Raw genomic sequence first — 21,888 nt, forward strand, 5'->3', positions numbered from 1 at the left:
AAGGGACTGTCCCCTGTCAGTACAGCAGAGCGGCACCGTCCATGATCACGGTCCCGCAGACACTCCAAGTCCTGTCGGCACGCCGGACACCACTGGCAGTCCCGGTACTGTTTTCCTCGGTACTGGTCACACTCGCTGCACCGGTCGGTATCCCGTTCGCCGACCCGCTATCGGCACCGTTCCGACATCTGACACCGGGGCAGGTACCTTGACTCCTGTAGCTCTTCTCCGAGCCTCGAGATCTCGGTCGACCTCCCGACACCGTTCTGGTTGCGGGTCTGGATCTCGTTCCAGGTACCGATACGCCTCCCGATGCCGGTCCCCGGTGCCGAGTTGGGCAAGATCCGAGTGAGTCAGAGACTCGGCCCGTGCCTTCTTTTAGTACCTCCATGACCATCCGGACACGCATCTGTGTCATCCCATATGCGCAGATTTTATGCTCAGGACCATGATCCTGATGTCATGGCCAGCGGGCGCCAGCCCCGAAGCAGAAAGAGCCTTGGCGAATGCAAGGTGTACTCTGCAGGGGCCCTGCGCCTCTGGGTAGCAAAGCAACAAGCCTTGCTTAGCTGCGATAATTATAGCACCTGGGTGGAGGAGTTTCTCCCTCGAACCTCCCACCTAGAGTTCGCTGCCGTCTTGGAGGACGGGGGAAAGAATTTACCCTTTGTTGGTAAAGGCATCTTCGCGGCAGAGACAGCCCCAGACTGCGAAGCCTGCTGGACAATAGGGTCCTAATGCGTCTCAGCGTGTATACGCTTGCGACCAAACGCAGGCCTTTATGGCCCCAGCCGCCATACTCTGTGCCTAGCCAGAGGCAGAACTCTGGAAAACGGCAAGGCCAAGGTGGTCGCAGACAAACGTCAGGCCCCCTAAAAAGCCAGAGTCGAGGTCCCTCGCAATTACCACTGGGACCAAAGACGGACCTTCCAAGGTTCGTCGGAGGGCGGTGTACCAGTCGCAGGACGGGATCCTGATCCCGCTTTCTCCTGGCATGGCCCCAGTTACTTTTAGATCGCTGGGTCCTGCGCACGATGGAGCATAGGTACCACCTTTAAATTGCTCCAGCCCTGTCCCCCTTCAGCGGACGAAAGGGGCTAGGGGTTTTACTCCCGTTATGCCCTAGTTCCCCACTCGAACACAGGTCGCAGACCTCCCTGGTCCTGCATGGACTCAACCGGTTGGGGATAAGGTTGAAGTTCTGCATGGTATCCCTGGGAACCATTATTCCATCCTTGCCTCCTGGGGGCTACTATGCCGCCCTGGATAGGAAGGACGCGTACTTTAGCAATGCCATCTTCCCTTCGCACGGGAGATGCCTCCGCTTTATAGCCAGCGGTGAATACTCCCGGCTTACGGCCATAGTCGCCGCCTACCGTAGCTATGTCGGATATGCGTTTTTCCGTATTGGGACGATTCGCTTATCCGAGGAGACTCTGACACACAACCCACTCAGCCGTGGGCATCGTCACGGTCTTATTCACAGATCAAGGCCTGATGATTACTATAGAGCAATCCACTCTGGTTCCCACGCAGAGGTTGGGCTTCCTAGGGGCTATCTTGGTCTCCTACCTAGCCGGAGCCTGCTTATCGCAACTGCGGTTTTAGGCGATGGCATCAATCATCTGAGGTCTGAAGGCTTTCCCAACGACCTCAGCTCGTTCTTGTCTCAGTCTCCTGGGTCCATGGTTGCCCGCAAGTTTGTAACCAAACACACCAAGCTCCGCCTCCGTCCTCTCCAAGTCTGGCCCACCTCGGCGTACCGCTTGGACAGGGAGCCAATGGTCATGGTAGTCACCGTTCCCTCGAACGCCTTAGGCTCCCTAGAGTGGTGGCTAACCCCCTCCTTGGTGTGGACAGGATGCGGTTTCATCCGCCCCAGCCCTCACTGCCCCTGACGGCGGACGCATCATCTCTCTGCTCGAGTGCTCATGGTCACCTCCGAGCTTAAGGCCTTCGGTCTTCTAGGGAGCTGGCATTCCTCATTAATGCCCCAAAAATCAGAGTAGTCCGCCTGGCATGCCAGGGGTTCCAGCGGCAGCTGCGAGGCCGTTGTATCTCGGTGTTTACAACCAACACAATGGCCAGGTGCTTCATAAGCATTCAGGGGGGACATAGTCCTCCCCCCTTTTTTTGTCAGGAGGCCATCCATTTCCGGGTCTTTTGCATGGCCCGCTCGATGGAGCTGGTGACGTCCTTTCTCCCAGGCGTTCGGAACGTCTTATCTCTTTGACTCAGCAGGTCTTTCCTGTCTTACGAGTCATCACTCTGCCCCATGTGAGGCGTCCCGCTTTCCGGAAGTGGAAATGGTTCCTCACACAGACCTGTTCGCTCATCGCGAGTGCAGGAAATGCCAGGTGTTCTCCTTCCAAGGTCTCTCCTCGGAATCGATCTTGGACGCATTCCTGATACCGTGGAACGGCCAACTGCATTATGCCTTCCCGCTGTTCCCACTGGTTCGTTACGTCCTGCTCAAATTCCGCAGGGGCGGAGCGTGCGTCATCATGATCACTCCAGAGTGGTCCAGGCAGCACTGACATACCACGTTGCTCGGCCTGTCAGCCCAGACCTCATCACTCAGGGCAATGACAGGCTTCGTCACTCGGACCTGCAGCCTCTTCGCCTCACGGTGGCTCCTGCGTACCTGAGTTGGGGTGACAGGCAGCCTTCCACCTGGTCAACGTACCGAGCCAGGTGGAAGCGTTTCCTTTACAGCTGCAGTACGCTCGATCTTGCTCCTGCTGAGGTCTCGCTCCCCTCTATTTGGCCTGCCTCTGGCCTTCAGCGGCAGGATCTGGCGGTATCATCGCTGAGGATACTCTCAGCAGCCGTCCCTACCTTCCAGCAGGCTAAGATGGACGTTCAGTGTCCCACGCTCTATGGGTTCGAGGTCCCTCAAGGGCTTGGAGCGCTTGCACCCTCGGGTGCGCCGCCCAGCCCCGCCCTGGGGCCTCAACCTAGTCTTGGCCAGACGGGTCTCTGAGATCAGAGCTCTTACGAAGGTTCCACAAAGACAAGGTGCAGTTGTGACCGCACCCGGCTTTCCTCCCTAAGGTGTTTTGGCCTTTCATGTTACCCACAGCTCAACGCAATGGGCATAACCGTTGCACTCCTTGGACATCTGTGGAGTGCTCGCATTATGTTGTGCTGACAGAATCATTTCCTAAGGTGCCCCAGCTCTGGCCCGGTAGCGGGCCAAAGGGAGGGCTTGCTTGTTTTCCTCTCAGAGGATCTCATCTTGGGTGATGGCGGACATCCCCACTTGTTCTGATTTGGCTCATATTTCCCCAAGCCACATCACCGTGCATTCTACCAGGGCTCAGGCTTCATCTGCCGCCTTGCTGGCTCGTGTTTCTACCCACGAGACCTGTCGCGAAGCTCCATTGGTCCTCGGTCCTTACCTTTGCTTCGCAGTATGCCCTGGTTCAGCAGTCAAGAGAGGCTGTAGCCTCTGGCTCGGCAGTTTTATTCTGCCACATTTCACTCCGACCCCACCGCCTTTGTAAGGCTTGGGATTCACCTAACTGGAATGGATATGAGCAATCACTCGAAGAAGAAAAGACGGTTACTCACCTTTGTAACTGTTGTTCTTCGAGATGTGTTGCTCATATCCATTCCGCACCCGCCCTCCTTCCCCACTGTCGGAGTAGCCGGCAAGAAGGAACTGAGGAGCGGGTGGGCCGGCAGGAGTATATATGGAGCGCCATGGTGGCGCCACTCTAGGGGGCGACCTGCCGGCCCACTGAGTTGCTAGGGTAAAAGTTTTCCGACGAATGTGCACGCGCGGCGCGTACACCTAACTGGAATGGATATGAGCAACACATCTCGAAGAACAACAGTTACAAAGGTGAGTAACCGTCTTTTATTCGTAACTCTGAGGTTCCACCGTATGACAAATGCTAGGCACATACTAATTCACTAGACCGGCCCTGGCCATCCTGATTTGGAATTCTTGTCATATTTTTTGTAAATCTTACTGAGTAGTCTGAGAGCATTTTTTATTTTATTTAATTTATTTATTTTGCTGACATGGACAATTCTGCAGATTGAGATCCTATAAAATCTGTGAGGAGGAAATGGTTTGAAGGGGAGAAACTGGCAATTGGAATTCTTGGAATAACTAACTCTAATCCACACCCTGGTTTAGAACAAGAGACTAAAATACACTTAGATTCATTAGGTTAGCTAAACTATACATTTAAGGATTTACCTTTGAGCTATATGCCATTGAAAGTTTGATTGCACTATAGCTTTAATAACAATCCTACTGCAAGATCTTGCAGTATTATTATTAATAATAGCTCTGTAAGGTGTATAAAGGATTTACTGATGCCAAATTTATACCACTCACCTTGATAGTAGCAAACATTGTGTGTCTGTTAAGTACTTGTGTATTCTGCTGAAATGCAATGAAGTATTGGGTTGTTTCCTTTGTGTTGCAGGAACTTCCAGTTCCAACTCCAGTGAAGACGAGACTGCCTCCTGAGATATTTGGTGATGCTCTGATGGTCTTAGAATTCCTTCATGCATTTGGGGAACTTTTTGATCTTCAAGATGAGTTTCCAGAAGGACTTACTCTAGGCAAGTTATCATTTGGTGATGTGCTTTCATTTATGTTGTTCTCCCATATATCTCATGTGTGCATTTATGATAGTTGCAGAATTTGTTTACATTAAAATGAACTCTTGAACTACTCTCCAGTTTAGTTTTTCTCAATCAGCTTGTGGTGGGAGCTCTGAAATTTACGTGACTTCTAATATAGTAGGGTTTAGTCTGCTGTTTTACAAATATCTTTTTCTTGAATTTCTTAGACTCACACTTTAATATTAATGTGTTAACAAATGAGCATTGTTTGTCAACACTTCCTTTTTCCAGCAACCCCTAAAAATATTTTCCTCTAACACATTAATTTGTTGTACACCTATTTGTCTATTACCTATGGAAAAATAATTTAATTCTTCACTTCATATTTGCTCTTACAGTACTGTGACAAAAGTGACACCTCTTAAATTTTATTCACAGAAGTGTTAGAAGAAGCTCTTGCAGGAAATGATAGTGAAGGCCCACTATGTGAATTGCTCTTTTTCTTCCTGACTGCCATTTTCCAGGCAATGGCAGAAGAGGAAGAGGAAGTGGCCAAAGATCAAATAGCTGATGCTGAGACCAAAGGTTAGACCTTAACTTTACTATTGAAAACTGAAATTCCAGTGTAATTAACTTTAAAACCAAACTGCATAAACTTTGTTTATATTACCATTCTTTATTTTATGTATGGCAAGATATAAACGTGGTTTTGTTTTCTGTTTTTTAAATGCAGCTATAGCTGCAAATGGAGGGGAGGGGGGAGAAGAGGGGAGAAATAAGTTCCTTAAAAAAAGCAAGCTTTTCACATTGTTATACCCAGCAAAGCACACTAGGCGTTTAGCAGTTTGTGTTGAAAACTTCAATGTTTCCCTCTGTCCCCTTCTTTTCTCACTCTTTCAGCAATGCTAGATATTTCTCCTGCAGGTTGGGAGAATAGACATGCTCCTGAGCCATCACGCTAGCCTTCATCTGTAGTTGCAAATTGTCTTTGACTCAAGCCTGATTTTCCCCCCCTCCCCCACTTGAAATTAGAGACCCAAATAATATTATCTAACTGGAAATTCAGTACTCACTTCCTTTGAAAGCAAGTACTAACTATGTATGCACACTCCTGGATATCAGGGGGCCACCATTTCCTTAAATTAGGAGGACACTTCATAGATTTAGCTACCTTTGCCTCTGGGCTCAATTCTTAGATTGCAGGAGCAATCTTTTGAGAGGCATGAAAATTGATCTTGTAACTGCTAACATCAAAAGGAAGTTCTTATTTTAAGCTGTCAACAAGTCCAATATACAGGTCTTTATCTCTAATAGTTTCAGTTTTGAGTTTTCGTGCACTGGAGCAATGCTGTAGTATCTGGGTTGGGAACACTATGAGCCTGTTCCTGGAATGTTCTCTGCCCACAGAACACTTCCTGAAGTCACAGGGAGGGCTTGCAGAATCTGGCCAGGCATCAGAATGTTAAAATCTAATCAGACTGCTTTAATCTTTCTTTCTACCACAGTGTTAATTTAAACCTCTATGTTTTGATGGGGATTGGAAAGAAGTAGAATTGGACATAAACTGACCATATTCCTTTAATATTGATAGTGCTGTGTTATCCCAATTATTTTTAAAATAGGGAGCAAATGAAGAACATTTAAAGTTGCTTGAAAGAAAATAATTTCTAGTCTCTAAGGAGAGTTCTTAGCAGAGAAAGCATGTACTGTATATACTCGATCATAAGCTGGTTCACTTATAAGCTGACACCCCTCCCCCCCCAAAGATGGATAAGTAAAAATGGAAAATTTTTATAACCCGTTCATAAGCCAACCCTATAATTCAGGGGTCAGCAAACTTTTTGGCTCCCAGGCCATCAGGATGAGTTGCTGGCTGGCTGAGGTCTGTTTACCTTGAGCGTCCGCAGGCACAGAGGTTTACCTAAGTAATCAAAGTGTTCCAGCGCGCCAGTTGCTTACTGACGGGCCAGGACAGCAACCGATGGGGAAATTTGGGGGTGGGAGAAGCTGCAAGTCAGGGGAGTAACCACCCCCCCACATGACCCCAGCCCTAGCCTGGGACCCCTGCACTCTCTCCCTATCTCATCTCTTCCCACCTTACCTGGGGAAGGCCAGGGAAGGATGTCTCTGACCTGGCTAGAGCTGCTCTGGCAGGCTGGGCAGCGCGGCTGCAGCGTTCTCCAGCAGCCAGGCGGGGCGGCATGGCCGCAGCATGTTCCAGCGGGCTGGGCTGGGGGGCATGGCCACAGCCTGCTCTGGGGGGTGGGACTGAGCAGCAGGGCTGCAGCCTGCCAGCCTCTTCTCTGCTGGCTGTGCTGCTTCTCCTTGTTCCCTCTGTTGGGGGGAGGGGCTGTGTCCCACCTCTCCCTCTCTATACCTGTTCATAAGCTGACTCCCTTCTCTGGTGCTTCCCTTTTTTACTAAAAAAATTTGGTGTGTATGCCAATAAGATTCCTTCTGCTGTAGAAATAATCTCAGTGATCTAGATTGTCAAATGCCAAATCATAGAAACCTGTATTACAGGTAGGAAAATCTCCCTGTATCTTTGGTCCTTTTATTGTCTTTTATTGACAAAACCCACAAACCAGTAGTTGGTGTACGATTTTAAAATAATAAACTGAAGCATCTATTATGCTGTAACACCTCATTCTAACAGAGAAATCCCTCTTGTTTGTTAGCTTCCAGGAGAGTGTGTTCATAGGAGATACCTGGATCAGGAAATCACGTATAAGAGCACTAGCTACTGAAATGAGAGGCCCCAGAAAGCACTGTGCCACCCCAGAGCTTCTTAGTGTAGACAGGGAGAGCAACTATTGCCCTGCTCATGAAGCAGGGTTCAGTATGTGTACCCCTTTGGCCTGCCAAACTTGCTGACTAGTAGGGACGGGAAGCCATGGCCCTACTTGGCCCTGCTTCCCCAGAGTTGGCTATAGGCACTTGCTCTACTTAGTTCTTGCACTCAGGTCAGAACAATGACTTGAGTGTGCCTGGCCCCTATGTGACAGATTTAAGACAGACAGGAAGACTCTGTGAGTCTTATGACCCTTTCACACCCATGCAACTGTCAGTCACAGTTTAGTCCTTAAAACGTAGTCCTCATCTGCAAGGTGACTGTATATTAAAAATGGCAGCATTTTTATGTAACAAAGTCTGCTCTCTGTGTGTATTTAGAGTCTCAGGGCTGGTCTCCTAGGTGTTTGTACAGCATCTAGCACATTTGGATGCTGTTTTATTAAAACTAACTGCTTATTTTACTGAATAAACTACATTTTTAACTCCTGGTAGCAATGCAGGGCCAACACAGCTAGGAGAAAATGAGCTGGATTTTGTTGTCTCCTACGTCAGCAGAATAGTTTTAACTAAATTATTGTTGGTGATGTGTGAAATAGAAATAATCCAGCTTGACTTTCAGATTGCAGTTAAGAGTTTGCAGGGCTCGCTATTGCAAAAACACCATTTTACTTCTAATTGGCCATCTGTTGTGGGACTGCAGATAGTGCTACTTGTTTACTACTACTTTCACTTGGAGCCTCTGAACTTTCATTTCTTGCTGCTCTTGTTCAGACAACTTATCTCTCTTTCATAGAAGAATTAGACATTCTTGTACAGCTTCTCCTCTGTCACGCTAGCCAAGGACATTTGTAGCAGTGAGCAGTTTGTTCTACTTTCTAAAACATGCTGGATTTGAAAAGCAGGCAACACTTAGAGAAAACACCCAAGAAAAGTGAAAAGAACAGGAGGTCTTATGGCACCTTAGAGACTAACAAAAAAGTGTTTATTTTTTTCAGAATTGGAGTTTTATGTAAGACATGTGGAAAAGTGATATATGTCCACTTCATAATATCTGGGTAAAAGCTTTCAGACAGCATTAATCGTGATGCAAGAATGTTGTTCTTTCATAGTTGTAAATCCACTATTTATGCAGTCTTGTTCAATTTGGACCTATAGCTCCTTTGCCTGTTAACTTGGTGACCGTAACACTTCATAATAACTTGGATTTGAATAGGGTAAAGTTGTTGAACTAGTGTGCAAGGCTGACCCAACTCTTTCAACCCTCTGGAGAACCTACCTGTAAGTGCCAAGGAAACTTTGTTTAAGAAGAGGGAATTCAGTTTGCCTCCCCATGGATGAGCTGTTTTTGCTGCTGCTGTGTAGTGTTTGTTTACATTTGGCTTGCTTTTAATGGATTACCATTCTGATCATATTTGTGTGGAATGTGTAAATTTCTATATAAAAATCTGATTAAAAAAAAATAGTGATGGATGCTAGCATCCAAAGTGTAAAAAAAAATTTTGATAGTTCTTCATAAAAAAAAATGGTAATAAGGCAATAATGATTAAATTGCTGGACTATGCAGGATAGGATGGAGTTTGATTTTGTGAATTTTTCTCTTTCAAGGGTATTCCCTGGTATTCCATTCCATTTCCTTCCCTCTGTCTCCAGTGTGCATGTTTGCTCCATGTCAGCGCTTTAGCAACTTTAGTCGCTTGCGCATTGTGAGAACGGCTTTTAGTGAATGTTGCATGTCTTTAGTGTACATACTGCTTAGGTGGACATTAGGCAGCATATATTTTAACTTGTTTGTTGAACTAAGGCTATGTCTACACTACTGCTGGATTGACGCTCCAGTGATCGATGCACCCGGGGGTCAATTTAGTGGGTCTATTGAAGACCTGCTAAATTAACCGCAGAGCGTTCTCTGGTCGACCCTGGTACTGCACCCGGAACGAGAACAGTAAGGTAAGTTGACCTAAGCTACATCAACTCCAACTATGTTGTTCACATAGCTGGAGTTGCGTAACTTAGGTCGACTTACAGCGGTACTGTAGACATAGCCTAAGTCTTGAATACGTTGAAGTTTCTGTGAATGTCATGCCATTTTCTTTGTCTTTGCACTATTTTAAAAGGTCTTTTCTCTCTTCCCCCAAAAATCCAAGTTTTAATTTTGCATTAGAATAAAGTGTTTATTTCCTTAAAGATTTAACAGAGGCTTTGGATGAAGATGCAGACCCCACAAAATCTGCACTGTTTGCAGTTGCAACTTTGGCAGCTGCATGGCCCCAGTTACATCAGGGTATGTGTGGGTTTCATTTTTTGTTTCATTTATGTGTTTTATCTTGCTCTGTATTTTTTAAAAAAGCACATTTTACATTGCTTGGTATATATTGTTGGTCTCAATGCAAAATAACTTCTCACTGTTATTAACTGTAGGCTGCAATTTGAAAAATTTGGATCTCGACAGCTGCACTCTTTCTGAGATTCTCAGACTTCACATCTTAGCATCAGGCGCTGATGTAACATCAGCAAATGCAAAGTATCGTTACCAAAAACGAGGAGGTTTTGATGCTACGGATGATGCTTGCATGGAGCTGAGATTGAGTAATCCTGGTCTGCTGAAGAAACTCTCAAGTACTTCAGTGTATGATTTGTCACCAGGTAATAAAACAAAATGAATGTCATGTTTAAGATGTTTCAAAGCCATTCTCTAGTGGGCCAATTTTAAATATAGCCCAGGGACCAAAAGTTATTTAACAACCATTTGTCCTGTGTAAAACAAATTGGCAGTCTCACTTCAGTTTTTGGGGAGAGGTATCCATGTCAAAAAAACTGTCACCCCAGTTGGAACCGTTATAGGTCAAGGATTGAATGGGTGTGGAAATAAAATTACCCTTTCATTCTTAAAAGCATTCCATTCGGGTCAGAGTTCAGGCGGGGCAGTGGCTGGGCAGCTTACACTGTTGCTGTCTATTCTGTAGTTAAGTAGAGGACCTCCATCTCCAGGATTGTCAGTCCAGAAATTCTCAAGTGCAGTATGCTTCTGTGAATATTTTTTCTTATAACAGCTATACTACTAAGGTATACAAACTTAATTGGCCATAAGCAATTTTTAAAGCTACTTTTGTTTCTAAAATGCCTCAAGATACTGGACACACAGATTCCCTTTTTCCTACTTTTTGCACTCTGGAGTAGGCTTCCCTCTGTTCATGATTTTTTGACACTCGTGATTTATAAGAATAAGGAATCCAGAAATTCCCACTTAAGTAATAGGGCACATGATGAAGTCTCAGAACTTCTTGTTTCCCACTGAAATAAATTGGAACTTTGTCTGCTCTACTGCATTTCTCAGTTGGTAGTTATGTTGACACTAATAGAAGTGTCTATTTCAAGAAATTTCTGTTTTGTAAAATGTCAGTTGCCTCTTGTTTCACACATCCTGTGTGCATTAGTGCTTGTACTTGGATGCAAATATACATGTTTTTGGCTGGGTCAGCTTATATGTGTTTCAAAACCAGTTGCTCCCATCTTCCGTAACATATGGCATTCTTTGAGAGACTATCTCAAGGGCATGGCTCTGTGGAGGAAAGAAATAAAAAGAATACAGTTACTGAATAACTAGAGTCCGTCAAGTGGACTATCTTCAGATTTGATAGCCAGGAGAATCTTTGATCCTTTGGAAAATGGCATTTTCCAGATTTCAAGCTAAGCGACTGCATAAAGATGGATATATAGTATCTTGAATTTGTCTCAGTGTACATCAAATCTATACATTTCTGCCTGAAAGACAGAATGTCAGTAGGTCCTGAAGCCACATGGCTTGTTGTGTAGACATTCCAAGAGTGATCTCATCCAATGAATTCTCTTCATTGATCCACAGAGCAAAACTATAAACCTGCTATTTTTAGGTTGCCCCCTCTGTTTTGTGCCGACAACATACTTTCTGACATGGTTCATAGACATAATGGCCACAGCCCCTTTCTGTGTCTATACCCAGCAACAAGACAAACATATATGCAGTTTGTATGTGTCCCTGAAAGGACAGAGGCAAGGTTCCCTTTGAAAGCATGAGTCAGAATTTCTCTGTCCACTCCCTTCCCTTCCACCCAATCCCAAGGTTTACTTCAAATTAGTAAAACAGAATATGTATATTTTAAGATAGATACAGCAGAACCTAAAATAAGTTTTAGGATATCTGCAAAAATATGCCATATGTTGTGCTATAAACCCAATTACCCAGGAAAAAAGATTTAAAACAATAATTCTGCTTCACAGCTCACCTAACTCGTAAAATGTCCATGTTTGTTTAGAGCCTCATGTTTACTACCTTCAGATTAGTGCTTTGTCATTGGTGTAACCTGTGACTTTCTCCTGGGAGAAAATGTCCTGTCTGGGTAATGTTCTTGCCAGATATTGTCACATATGCTTTTGATCACAAGGTGAATGAATAATGTTAGTTTGGAAGTTATGTCACTGCTCATACTAGCTTTAAGTTGGTATCCTCACGCTTGCAGATTTATTTTATTTATTTTTTAAATTGCTATTTCCTTTTGTCTGGTACAAGATACATAATATTTAAGACATAAATTGCATCCTGATTAATAAATCATTTCCCAGGTGTGTTAAACATTTCAAATGAGACTTTAATTTAAGGTATGGTAGTGATAGCTTCTGTGTTTTTGAGATATTTTTTTCTTTCATATTATCAGTTTTTCCCAGTGTGAAATTCAAACAATATAAATCTTAATGGATGTCTGTCTTTCTTCCAAAACTAAATACTTTCTACCTTTTTGTACTGCTAAAAATACCTATGTAATACTTTTCTAGGATAACATGTAGCTGAAAAATTCACACTGGAAATTCATTTGTGCAGTGATCACAGTTCTTAGTTTAGTAGACTGCAGAAGTAAAAAATCATAACTTCAGTTGAGAAGCTATCTTGGGCCTGAAACTCACTATATAAAAAATACTTCTGCATCTTTTATAATGAAGCATAAACCATTAACGTGAATTTTATCAGGGGAAAAGATGAAGATTCTTCATGCCCTCTGCGGGAAGCTTCTGACTCTCGTCTCCACTCGAGATTTCATTGAGGACTCTGTTGATGTATTACGACAGGCAAAACAGGAATTCAGAGAGTTAAAGGCAGAACAACATCGCAAAGAAAGAGAAGCAGCAGCAGCAAGGTAAGAAGTGAACATAACCAAGATAAAACTAGGTGGGACTCCTTTACATCAAAAACTTAGCTGCTGGATCTGAAGTAACAATTACTGTTTTTTGTATCATGCCAGCCGCCTAAGGCCTCAATCAGGATTGAAGCCCTGTTGTGCTAGGCATTGTACAAAGATGAGTTCCTGCCCTTAAATTAGCATTTTCATCCTGCGGTGCTTATTATAGAGGAAAGGGACATAACCAGATTAAATTAGGCACTTTCTTTATATGTTAATTGCTTTTTTTTTTTATATTCCCCCTATCCTTAGGATACGTAAGAGGAAGGAAGAAAGATTAAAAGAACAAGAACAAAAGATGAAGGAGAAACAGGAGAAGCTGAAGGAAGAGGAGCAAAGGAATCCTGCTGCAGAAGTGTCTGTTGGGTCAGATCAGTTATTCTAATATGATAAATGCAATTTTGAGCCTGCTTTACAAAATGGTTGTTTTTGGTATATAGGAACAGAGCCTAAGGCAGTGTAAATCTTTTTTACTTAAGTGGAACTATGCCAGTTTATACCCACTGGGAAATCTGGTCCTTAATGTTGATTACAGAAACAGAAGGAAAAATGATTGTATAAAACAATACCATTTTCTTTTTAAAATAATAGAAAAGGGTTGTTGAATACAGATATTTTTTCTATAAGCAAGTAAAGCCATGGTGGCTGACAGTAGCAGTTTGCGAGGGTAACGTTAGTATTTGATTTTCTAATTTACTAACTTGGGTGACTGTAGCTCGTCATAGATTTTTAAAGGCAGAAGGGACCATTATGATGATTACTTTCACCAGTGTTACGTAGGAGTACAGAGTACCTCATTCAATAATTTCTGCATCAAGTCCACAACTTGTTTGAACTATAAAATAAATATTTGATTCTTAGCCAGCATGCTATTCTAGATTATCTCCATAGATCTGAGGTTTTTACACTGATAGAACCCTGTATTTCCATAAGCAAGACTTGTGCATGTGCTGCTGCATAAGTATGCTTTTCTTAAGACACTAAATTGTATTTTTCAGGAGTCTAATCATGCAAAAATGTATCTATAGGCTTAACTTTAGATATTTGCATAGTCTCATGAACTGCTACTTGTATGCTCTAAAGTTAAGCATGTTAAGTATTTGCAAGATTGGAGTCATAATGTGTAATAACCACCCTATAAAAATCAGTGCTTAGTAAATAGTACAAATCTGGGTAGGGGAAATGTATTTTCAGTTTTCTAGGAGGGCACTGCAAACCATGTAAAATAAAAACTAAAGGCTACATCCTCAGCTGGCGAAAAATGGCATAGCTCTGCTGAATTCAGTAGAGCTACGCTGATGTACACGACAAGGATCTGGTTTTAAAACTATAAAATGCCTTTAATGTTTGGGATGGTATTTAAAAATAGTTAAGCCCTGGATTAGGCTTTAGTATAATATTTCTGTGGTTATGGCTCAATGTTTTGGTTTCTAGGAAATATTTCCTATATCTTTTTTAAAGTTTGGTTGTTCATTTTCTATCCCCTCTGCTTCCCCCAGTCTATATTCTTACATTAGGATGTGAAGTTCGTCTATACAGAGTCATTTCTGTTGAATAGTGAAGTAGTGTAATAAAAGGAAAAAATACATCTACAGTTCTTCACAGGGCAACTTTTGATGATAAAATACTAATTGTAAAGCACATTCTGCAAAGTACAGTATGTTCTTTGCCAGCTTCATTCAGTTCTTTGACTATGGACTTCTGTTGTACTATCCCATCAGGGAAGAGGAACGGGAAGACCTTGATACTAGTACAGAGAGCAAAGAAATTGAGCAGAAGGAACAAGACTTGGACACAGTGACAGAGGATGAGGAAGAACCAGGACCAAACAAAAAAGGAAGAAGAGGTAAAAAAATAAATGACTGTGTACTTGTTTGTATGTATGTATGCATAAATCAACAATTGGGCAAACTTTTACTTTTCTAGTAAACCTTTAAAAAGCATTAATCTTCATTGTAAATGTAAAGAAAAAAGACCTTGATCATAATGAGTTGAGCTGGTTTGATCCCTCGTTTAGCTCTCAGTCCTATGTACTGTAGTGCTTCTATTCCTGTTTGTCTTCTCTCATTGCCTTCTGGACTCTTTGTGTGAGTGAAAGACCGGAGATAGGCTGTGGCTTGAAAAACTGTTAGTTATTAGTGCTCTGCTTGAATCTCGAATGGTGGCTGACTCATTTTCAGGCACGTCATCTTTTGTAGAATTTAAGAAACCAATAATTTTTCCATAGTGTTCTTTAAGGTGATTTATACCACTTAGCTAATTAATTCTATTGATGGAGGGAGGTGTGAGGCCTGATCCACCCAGGCCGAGATTTACCCCCAAACAGCTTTAATCTCCCCCTAGCTTCCGAGGAATTCACCTAGGAGGGACTGCAAGTGAGCTGCACAGAATCATGCAACACTGTGGCTTACAGGCTGTCTGTGGGGCCTCCAGGGGTGAAAGAGTTGTCTAACTTGCTGTTCCTCTTGGATGGACATTTTCTACCTCTGCGGGCTTTGTACGAGGATCTTCGCTTCTGAAAGCCCTTGGTGATTTTGGACCTCCATTGATACATGGAATAGGAATTCTGAGTCTTATTATAATGCTATTCATTCTGTAGTGCTTTCCATTGGATGTTGAGATATGAGATGTATGAGAAATGTTTGCAAAAGCTAAAAAAAAATTTTATTTATTTTTTTTAAACCCTAATGTGCTAAGCCTTAGAATACCATTCTGCCTATATGGTAGGCAAATATTACTATCCACATTTTACAAATGGAGGAAACCTGAGGACAATTACACAGGAAGTCTGTGTAAAAGCTAGGAATAAAATGCAGATTGCCTGATTCCCTGTCCTTTGTTTCAACATCAAGTTCTTCTTTCCAATTTAACTAGCTCAGCCTGTGTTGCTGGCAGGGTGTTCGACTTTATTACAGTTGTACTCATTAAAATATATACTGGAATGTTTTCAGCAAGTCCATGTTGAAAATTAAGGTAGTAAATTACTTTATTGTGAACAAATTTTTGATAGAACTGGGATTTAAATGTATGTTTGTATACAGTGTGTGTTTGTTTTGTTGCCGGCAGATAACTGCCTGAGGCCAAGCAACAGCGGGGGGGGGGGAGTCCGTCGCCTGGTTTGCCGCGCCAATAAACACACCAGGGTGGAGAAGCAAACCAAGTTTATCTGAGATCTCAAAGCGGTGCAGGGAGATTGACTCAGATCAAGCACACCTAAAACAAGCAGTCTGTTCCTTTATATCCATGAGAACTTTTCTCACTGACTAGCAATCCCCCATTTCCCCTGCCTCCTCCTCCTTCCTCCCCCTGTAGCAATTACGTAAGCGCAGGTGCATTAAGTAATCTTGGCCGCGGCAGCTCGTTAGTAAGTTTTCCTTCTGCAAGTTATCTTGTCCTTCTGCTAAAGGTGCACAGGCCTCATTATTTCTGCTTTAGACCAGTTAGAACTGTTGCAACTGATAACGGCTGTTACACCTGGCCTTTTAGGTCGATTAAAGTTCAAACATGGAGGGACTCTTGTCTGCTGAGGCCTAAAACCAGGAAGGCTCCATACTCTTAATTAGCTTCTTCCACCCTCCCGAGTTACGTAGGGTTATGCTTAGTGACACCAACAACTCCCTCCTTTGAGAATACTCAACAAACTTTTGGCTGAGTGTTCTCACATTTAAAGAATAACATGTGATTAAGCTCTAGGGAGCTGGAGTGCTTTACAGCAAGCAAGCAAGAGAAAAGTAACAATACACAACACCACACCAGTGAGCAGGAGGTGAACAATGCCTTCCCCTAGTTCTCCCAGGTTGAGTAACCAGCCCCAGAGGGAATCAGAAAGAGTAGGTTTCCTTTCCTGGGCCTTCCACTGTTCAAAAGCCTGTTTGGCTGACAGGATGTGCTTGTTAATATCCTGTGCGCTTTCTGGGACATAAGTACAGCATTCATTCCCTATAAGGGCGCACACCCAGCCCTGGGAAGCCACACTTCCACCCAGGAAGTGTCCAAGTATGTCTCCATGATCACAGATCAGATGGTATTCCTGATGCGTCTGTAAGGGCAGTGGGCCAAGTCTGGTACTCAAGATCACTCCGAATGGCCATCAGCTGGTCATTTAGGAAATCGCGAATTCCTAAACATACTAGATCCCACTGCAGTGCCTTCCCAGCCTCAGTTATATTTAATACCATCTTTTCTTGGTGTAGTACTATAATACACCTGTTATTTAACTATTCTCAGGTACTGTCAAAAGGCATTTCCATTAATAGCATACATTATTAGTCACTGGAATGGTTTCAATACGGGTAAAATTTCTAGTAGCAGAACAAACTCTTTGGGTACTTGTTATTTAAAATCCAATTAGAGAGAGATATATATGCTGAAGGATTTATCCAAAACATAGGGCGCAGCCTGTAGAATAAACCCCAAAATCCAATTAATACCACATTCCCAAACATGGGTCCCACAAATGTCCTCCCACCAGTGTATAATTCTTTGTTTCTTCACCAGGGTCAGTTTTAATGTCCTTTCTAGTCAGGAATTCCTGGACTTTGGCAATTTCAGTGGAGCGAGTGTTCCTTCTTCTTTCCCAAAACAGTCGTGGTGCAGCATCCTTGTACTTTTTCCCTACTGTCCAGAAGGCACAGTGGAGCTAGAAGGTGAAATAGGCTAATCATCAGTAGGAGAATTCTCCCGAGGTGGAGGAGTCTTTTTGCAGTGAGAATCTTGGGACCAAGCAGTCAGCCTTTGGCACTTCACAGCGGTGTTGGTAGGTAGCAGGACTTTAATAAGGGCCTTTCCAGCATGAAGCCAAGGCAGTCTTTTGTCGGTGGACCTTTACATCAATCTCGTCTCCTGGTTCCAAGGAGTGGCAGGGCTGCTAGGGTCTTTGGGTAGCCCTTCTTTACCTGTGAGAAAAGAAACTTAACACATTTCATTAGTGCCTGGCAATGTTTTTCAGATCTCATAGCTGTGTGGGCAAATTCAAGCCCTCCTTTTCCTAGTTGTTAGCCAAGTCTTAACTGTGAGCAGTGTCCTTGAATGGAGTCAGTGTCTTATCTATAGCCTGAGCTTGCTAGCTAATTTTTTTTTCCCGTTAACTCATTCTGTGCTTTGTTCTTCTTCCTTTCTTGTCTTCTTTTAACCTGCAAAGGAAACTTCCACTTTTTACTTATACACCTTTTTCCCAACAATGAAGACATAAACATTGTCATTATACAGTAATTAGTCTTATTATTTAATATATGCCACACACACCCTTTTACTAAAATAACCTTATTACAGAGCTTTGGAGCAACAAGCCAGGACAAGCACACCCACTTTGAAGAGTTAACTCAATACAACCTAGAGTCCAATAGCCTTCCACCATCCCCAGCCCTCTGGCTAGAAATCTGAGGTAGCCAGAAAGATCCCATGTACAATATGGGGAGTGGGTTAACTTTTCATGTCTTTGCTTTCAAAGACTGTTGGTATGCAAATTTTAACAACAATTTTTGCAATTAACAGTTTGGCCAATGAAATTTCTTTTTCTTGAGGAAATGCATTAGACTTTAGTATATCACATTCTCCTGATTTATCCAAACACTTTGTATTCCAAGTTGAACAAAACAAATATCTGCATTTTAATTTAACCTTTTTGTTTGATTTTAAACTAGACTATTTTATAAAAATATTAAACACAAAAATTCCAGCCACAAGACAAACACCACAAGACCGAACATAGAACACAAAACATAATTTCTATTGTGCCAGTAAATGCATGGTATGTTGAATGCTGGTCAGCTGGCATCAGTTTTCTCTGATTATCTGAAAGACAAAAAAACAAGAGGTGTACCCACCCTTTCTGGGCAGACAATCATCACTTGAAATATACAAATACTCTTGTTGGCTTCAGGCAAAACAGAGGAATTACCCCATAGTTTCTTGTATTTGTTTCATAGGCAGCCCAGGTTTTTAATTACATAACACTGTATACATTCTTCAGCTAATTCAACTAAATTGTTCATAGCCACACCAAATGATTGCAATCCAATAACTTCTTTGCCTGAATTTATTTACAAACATTTCACAGACACCAAAAACTTTTTTTTTCTTTAGCATTTTTACAAAGTTCAGCTGCCGTTTTCTCCAGCAACTACAGAGTTAACTTCTCACTCTCCCTTAAATCACTTGCTTGTCTCCCAACAGCCACTTTTATCAACTTAAATCACCATTCCAAGTAAGTCCTGGGTATTTGAAATCTCCATGCTTACACTTACTGACTCCTTCCTTCCACTACATCCTTAAAGTTTTCCAACCTGCTTTTCAATCTCTTTCTCTCTCTCTCTGTTGCCTGCCTGCCTGGGCCCGATCCTGCTTTTCTTGCTGAACCGTCCCTTCCATGGGCACCAACTTGTTCCACTACCAGTTTAGCTAGGAGGGTGGGCTTCTCATCTAGCCCCCACCCCTCCTGGTCTCTTCCCTTAAACATTCTTACTCACAAGACTCCCCGAGTCCTCCTTCATGAGGCTTGCCACCTGGACAAAAACACATGGCCCATTGGGCAAAGGCCATTTACTTAACATATAATTTAAAGGACTATTTTTAGAGGGTTTACCCAGAGACTCATTCATCTGTTTGACACTTAAACAGAAAAGAGAATTACACAGAGAGCAGACGGAATTACAGTCTAAGCCAGACTTTCCCACTTCTATACACTGACCGCTACAGGGGACGGGACAGAAGGATCTCAATTCGACCTCAGAGCTTCCTCGCACGCATGGCTTCCACTCCAAGGAATTACGAACGAGAGGTTCAGTTCCGCCCACACTCCTAACGTCCAAATGAACAGAGCAGGAAAACAACAGTAACCGGTTAAACAGAACAGAACCAGAACCAGATAGCATTTTCTTATCCTATTAGGACTCACTTTTACTCATGCAGTTCTCAACATATAACGCCAACAGTACCAAGCAAAGCAAACACAAAATAACAAGGGTAAAACAAATAGATGGTGTAAATTCTGCAGAGCTCCCCCCTTCTTAATTGTTCACCAAACTGTGACAAATTTCTGTTACCAATCTATCCCTCATGTCAGGTGATCAGGCTGACACCACAGGATCGTTGGGGGAAGATAAAGAAAACACACCATATAACTGAATTTTAAAGCTTCATTAATAAAATAATAAAACAACAACGGAGAGTGTTGGGAATGCTCCCTCATCACTCAGGAAAACATTAATGCCCCAAGCCCCTTTCATACCCACATACGTACGTCCAGACTGGCCACTTCTGTGTATAATGTTCAGAGAAGGGGGGAGAGGTGGACTGGAGATTATCCTGTATACAGCTTGTCCAGAATTTCTAACATGCTTCCGCTCTTTGGAGGGCTGTTCTCTTGCACCCTGGAATCTTCTGCAGCGTCTCTTTCAGAGATTCCAGTCCAGGTCAGCTGCCTGCGGCTTCTTCAGTGTCACCAAGCCACACCGGCTCCGGGGTCACAAAGGCACACTGCTGGATCTTACTGGACAGTTAAGCTTTGCAAATATAATCTTAGTTCTGTAACTTGTATTGCCTTTGGTTCGCCTCTGTCTATATTTTTTTCCTTCACAGCCAGCTGGGGCCGAAAGCAGTTTTTCTTTGTACTTAGCATAGTCTGCTTTGATTCTGGACCTTGAACGCAGAGCAATCCCCCCCTTCCATCCCTGGGCCAAGATGATTTTTAAATTAACCCGTTCCTTTCCTCAATAGACAAATTTGCTCACCCTGTGTCAGGGCTTTTTGGTGATTAAACGCTCCTCTTAGATGTATGATCTTATCTAGATTGAAGTACCTTCTAGTGGGCATTGTTTAGATGGATTTTCACGCGTGTAAATATTCCATTTCTCTAAATACCTGCAGGTTGTTGAACCATAATGTACATACATGTAATATGCTGGGGTACCCTACGGGGTGAAGGTGGAATGTTTAGACTGCCCCCCCCCCAATTTTCCACTTACACACACAGGGAGGGTGCCCTGTCCGCGCTAGCGGCTCATAAACTAAGGATTTTTCCCTACAGGATACTCACACAGGAGAGGCTAACGAGGATGGCCACGACCCTCCTACACCTCCCTTCAGCAAAGAGCGTTGGCTAGTCTCGGAGATGGCGCCGCTTACTCTGATTGCATCCAGTGAGATGATCAGACTGTCAGTAGCCCACACGGAAAGGAAAGGGGAAGGGAAGATGGGTACACACACTCCTAGACCCAGGCAGTTCCTCACCGGACGATGCCAGGCCAAGTCAGCCCACCATGGGTCAGACCTCCTAAAGATCCACTAGTTACCGGGCTTGCGTTAGAGTAGTCCTGGTCACGAGCTTTTGCTTCACAGGGTACTCTGGGCGTCTTCCGGTAACAGTCACTCACACTGGCCCCCAGTACCATTCTGCATCTGATCTTGCTTTTTAGCTACAACAGGGAGAGAGTGCACTAGGACATAGGGTCTCCCTTTTCTAGACAGGTCCCTCCTTTGTCCCTGCACTATCCCTAACCTGCTTTTTGGATCCTTGCACTCTGCCAGACAGAGGGAAGAACTGGAGCTACAGTGGGGTATTTTTACAAGAGCTCTCCATACAAACAGCTTCAGAAGCTACCCATTTACTGACAAAACAGGAGTAATTGGAGGATCATGTTATAATTAAGTGATCCTTCCGGTGGCCACCTTTCTGGTCCTCTAGTTGATATTGAGGCCAGTCTACTATACGGAACTTTTTAGTTTGCTTTTAGTTAGTGGATCTGATCCAAGCACTTCCCAATTCGCTAGAATGCATTCTAAGGGTGTGCACCGTGCCCTGCCTGTACTCTGTCCCTTTCCCATATCCTAGGGTGACACTGGGCATCCCCAGGTCATAACAGGCAAAAATCCAGACCACTGGACTGTTCCTACCTTATCCAAGGGACCGGTTCCTCACCGTCGCCCTCAACTGCTTCTCCACTACTCGAGCGCGTTGCACCGTTGTGCCCTCTGGGGTCAGTCGAACTGCGTTTCCGCTGAGGCCCCCGGTGAAGTCACCGGTGCGCGCTGGGCGTCGGTCATCGCTGCAATCCGTCGACCACCAGAAGGGATCCAGGCAAGGCTAATTTTAGCCTCAATGCCCCACGCTGGGCGCCAAGAACTGTTGCCGGCAGATAACTGCCTGAGGCCAAGCAACAGCGGGGGGGTCCGTCGCCTGGCGTGCCGCGCCAATAAACATACCAGGGTGGAGAAGCAAACCAAGTTTATTTGAGATCTCAAAGCGGTGCAGGGAGATTGACTCGGATCAAGCACACCTAAAACAAGCAGTCTGTTCCTTTAT

At 43.8% G+C, this 21,888-nt stretch overlaps 1 protein-coding gene across 7 annotated transcripts in view; it reads left to right on the forward strand.

Moving 5' to 3' along the window:
• BAZ1A (bromodomain adjacent to zinc finger domain 1A) overlaps nt 1-21,888 on the forward strand; it is a 122,167-nt gene that overhangs the window by 68,226 nt on the left and 32,053 nt on the right. For 6 of the 7 annotated variants that reach the window (XM_030559300.1, XM_030559298.1, XM_030559295.1 and 3 more), the window contains 7 exons: nt 4,443-4,581; nt 5,023-5,169; nt 9,563-9,658; nt 9,796-10,020; nt 12,380-12,545; nt 12,840-12,953; nt 14,309-14,433. In XM_030559300.1, the coding sequence (XP_030415160.1) occupies nt 4,443-4,581; nt 5,023-5,169; nt 9,563-9,658; nt 9,796-10,020; nt 12,380-12,545; nt 12,840-12,953; nt 14,309-14,433 (1,012 nt within the window). The remainder of the gene's footprint in view (nt 1-4,442; nt 4,582-5,022; nt 5,170-9,562; nt 9,659-9,795; nt 10,021-12,379; nt 12,546-12,839; nt 12,954-14,308; nt 14,434-21,888) is intronic. The other variant, XM_030559299.1, reaches the window with a different exon arrangement.

Source organism: Gopherus evgoodei, chromosome 4, assembly GCF_007399415.2.
Source record: "Gopherus evgoodei ecotype Sinaloan lineage chromosome 4, rGopEvg1_v1.p, whole genome shotgun sequence".
Classification (NCBI taxonomy): domain Eukaryota; kingdom Metazoa; phylum Chordata; order Testudines; family Testudinidae; genus Gopherus; species Gopherus evgoodei.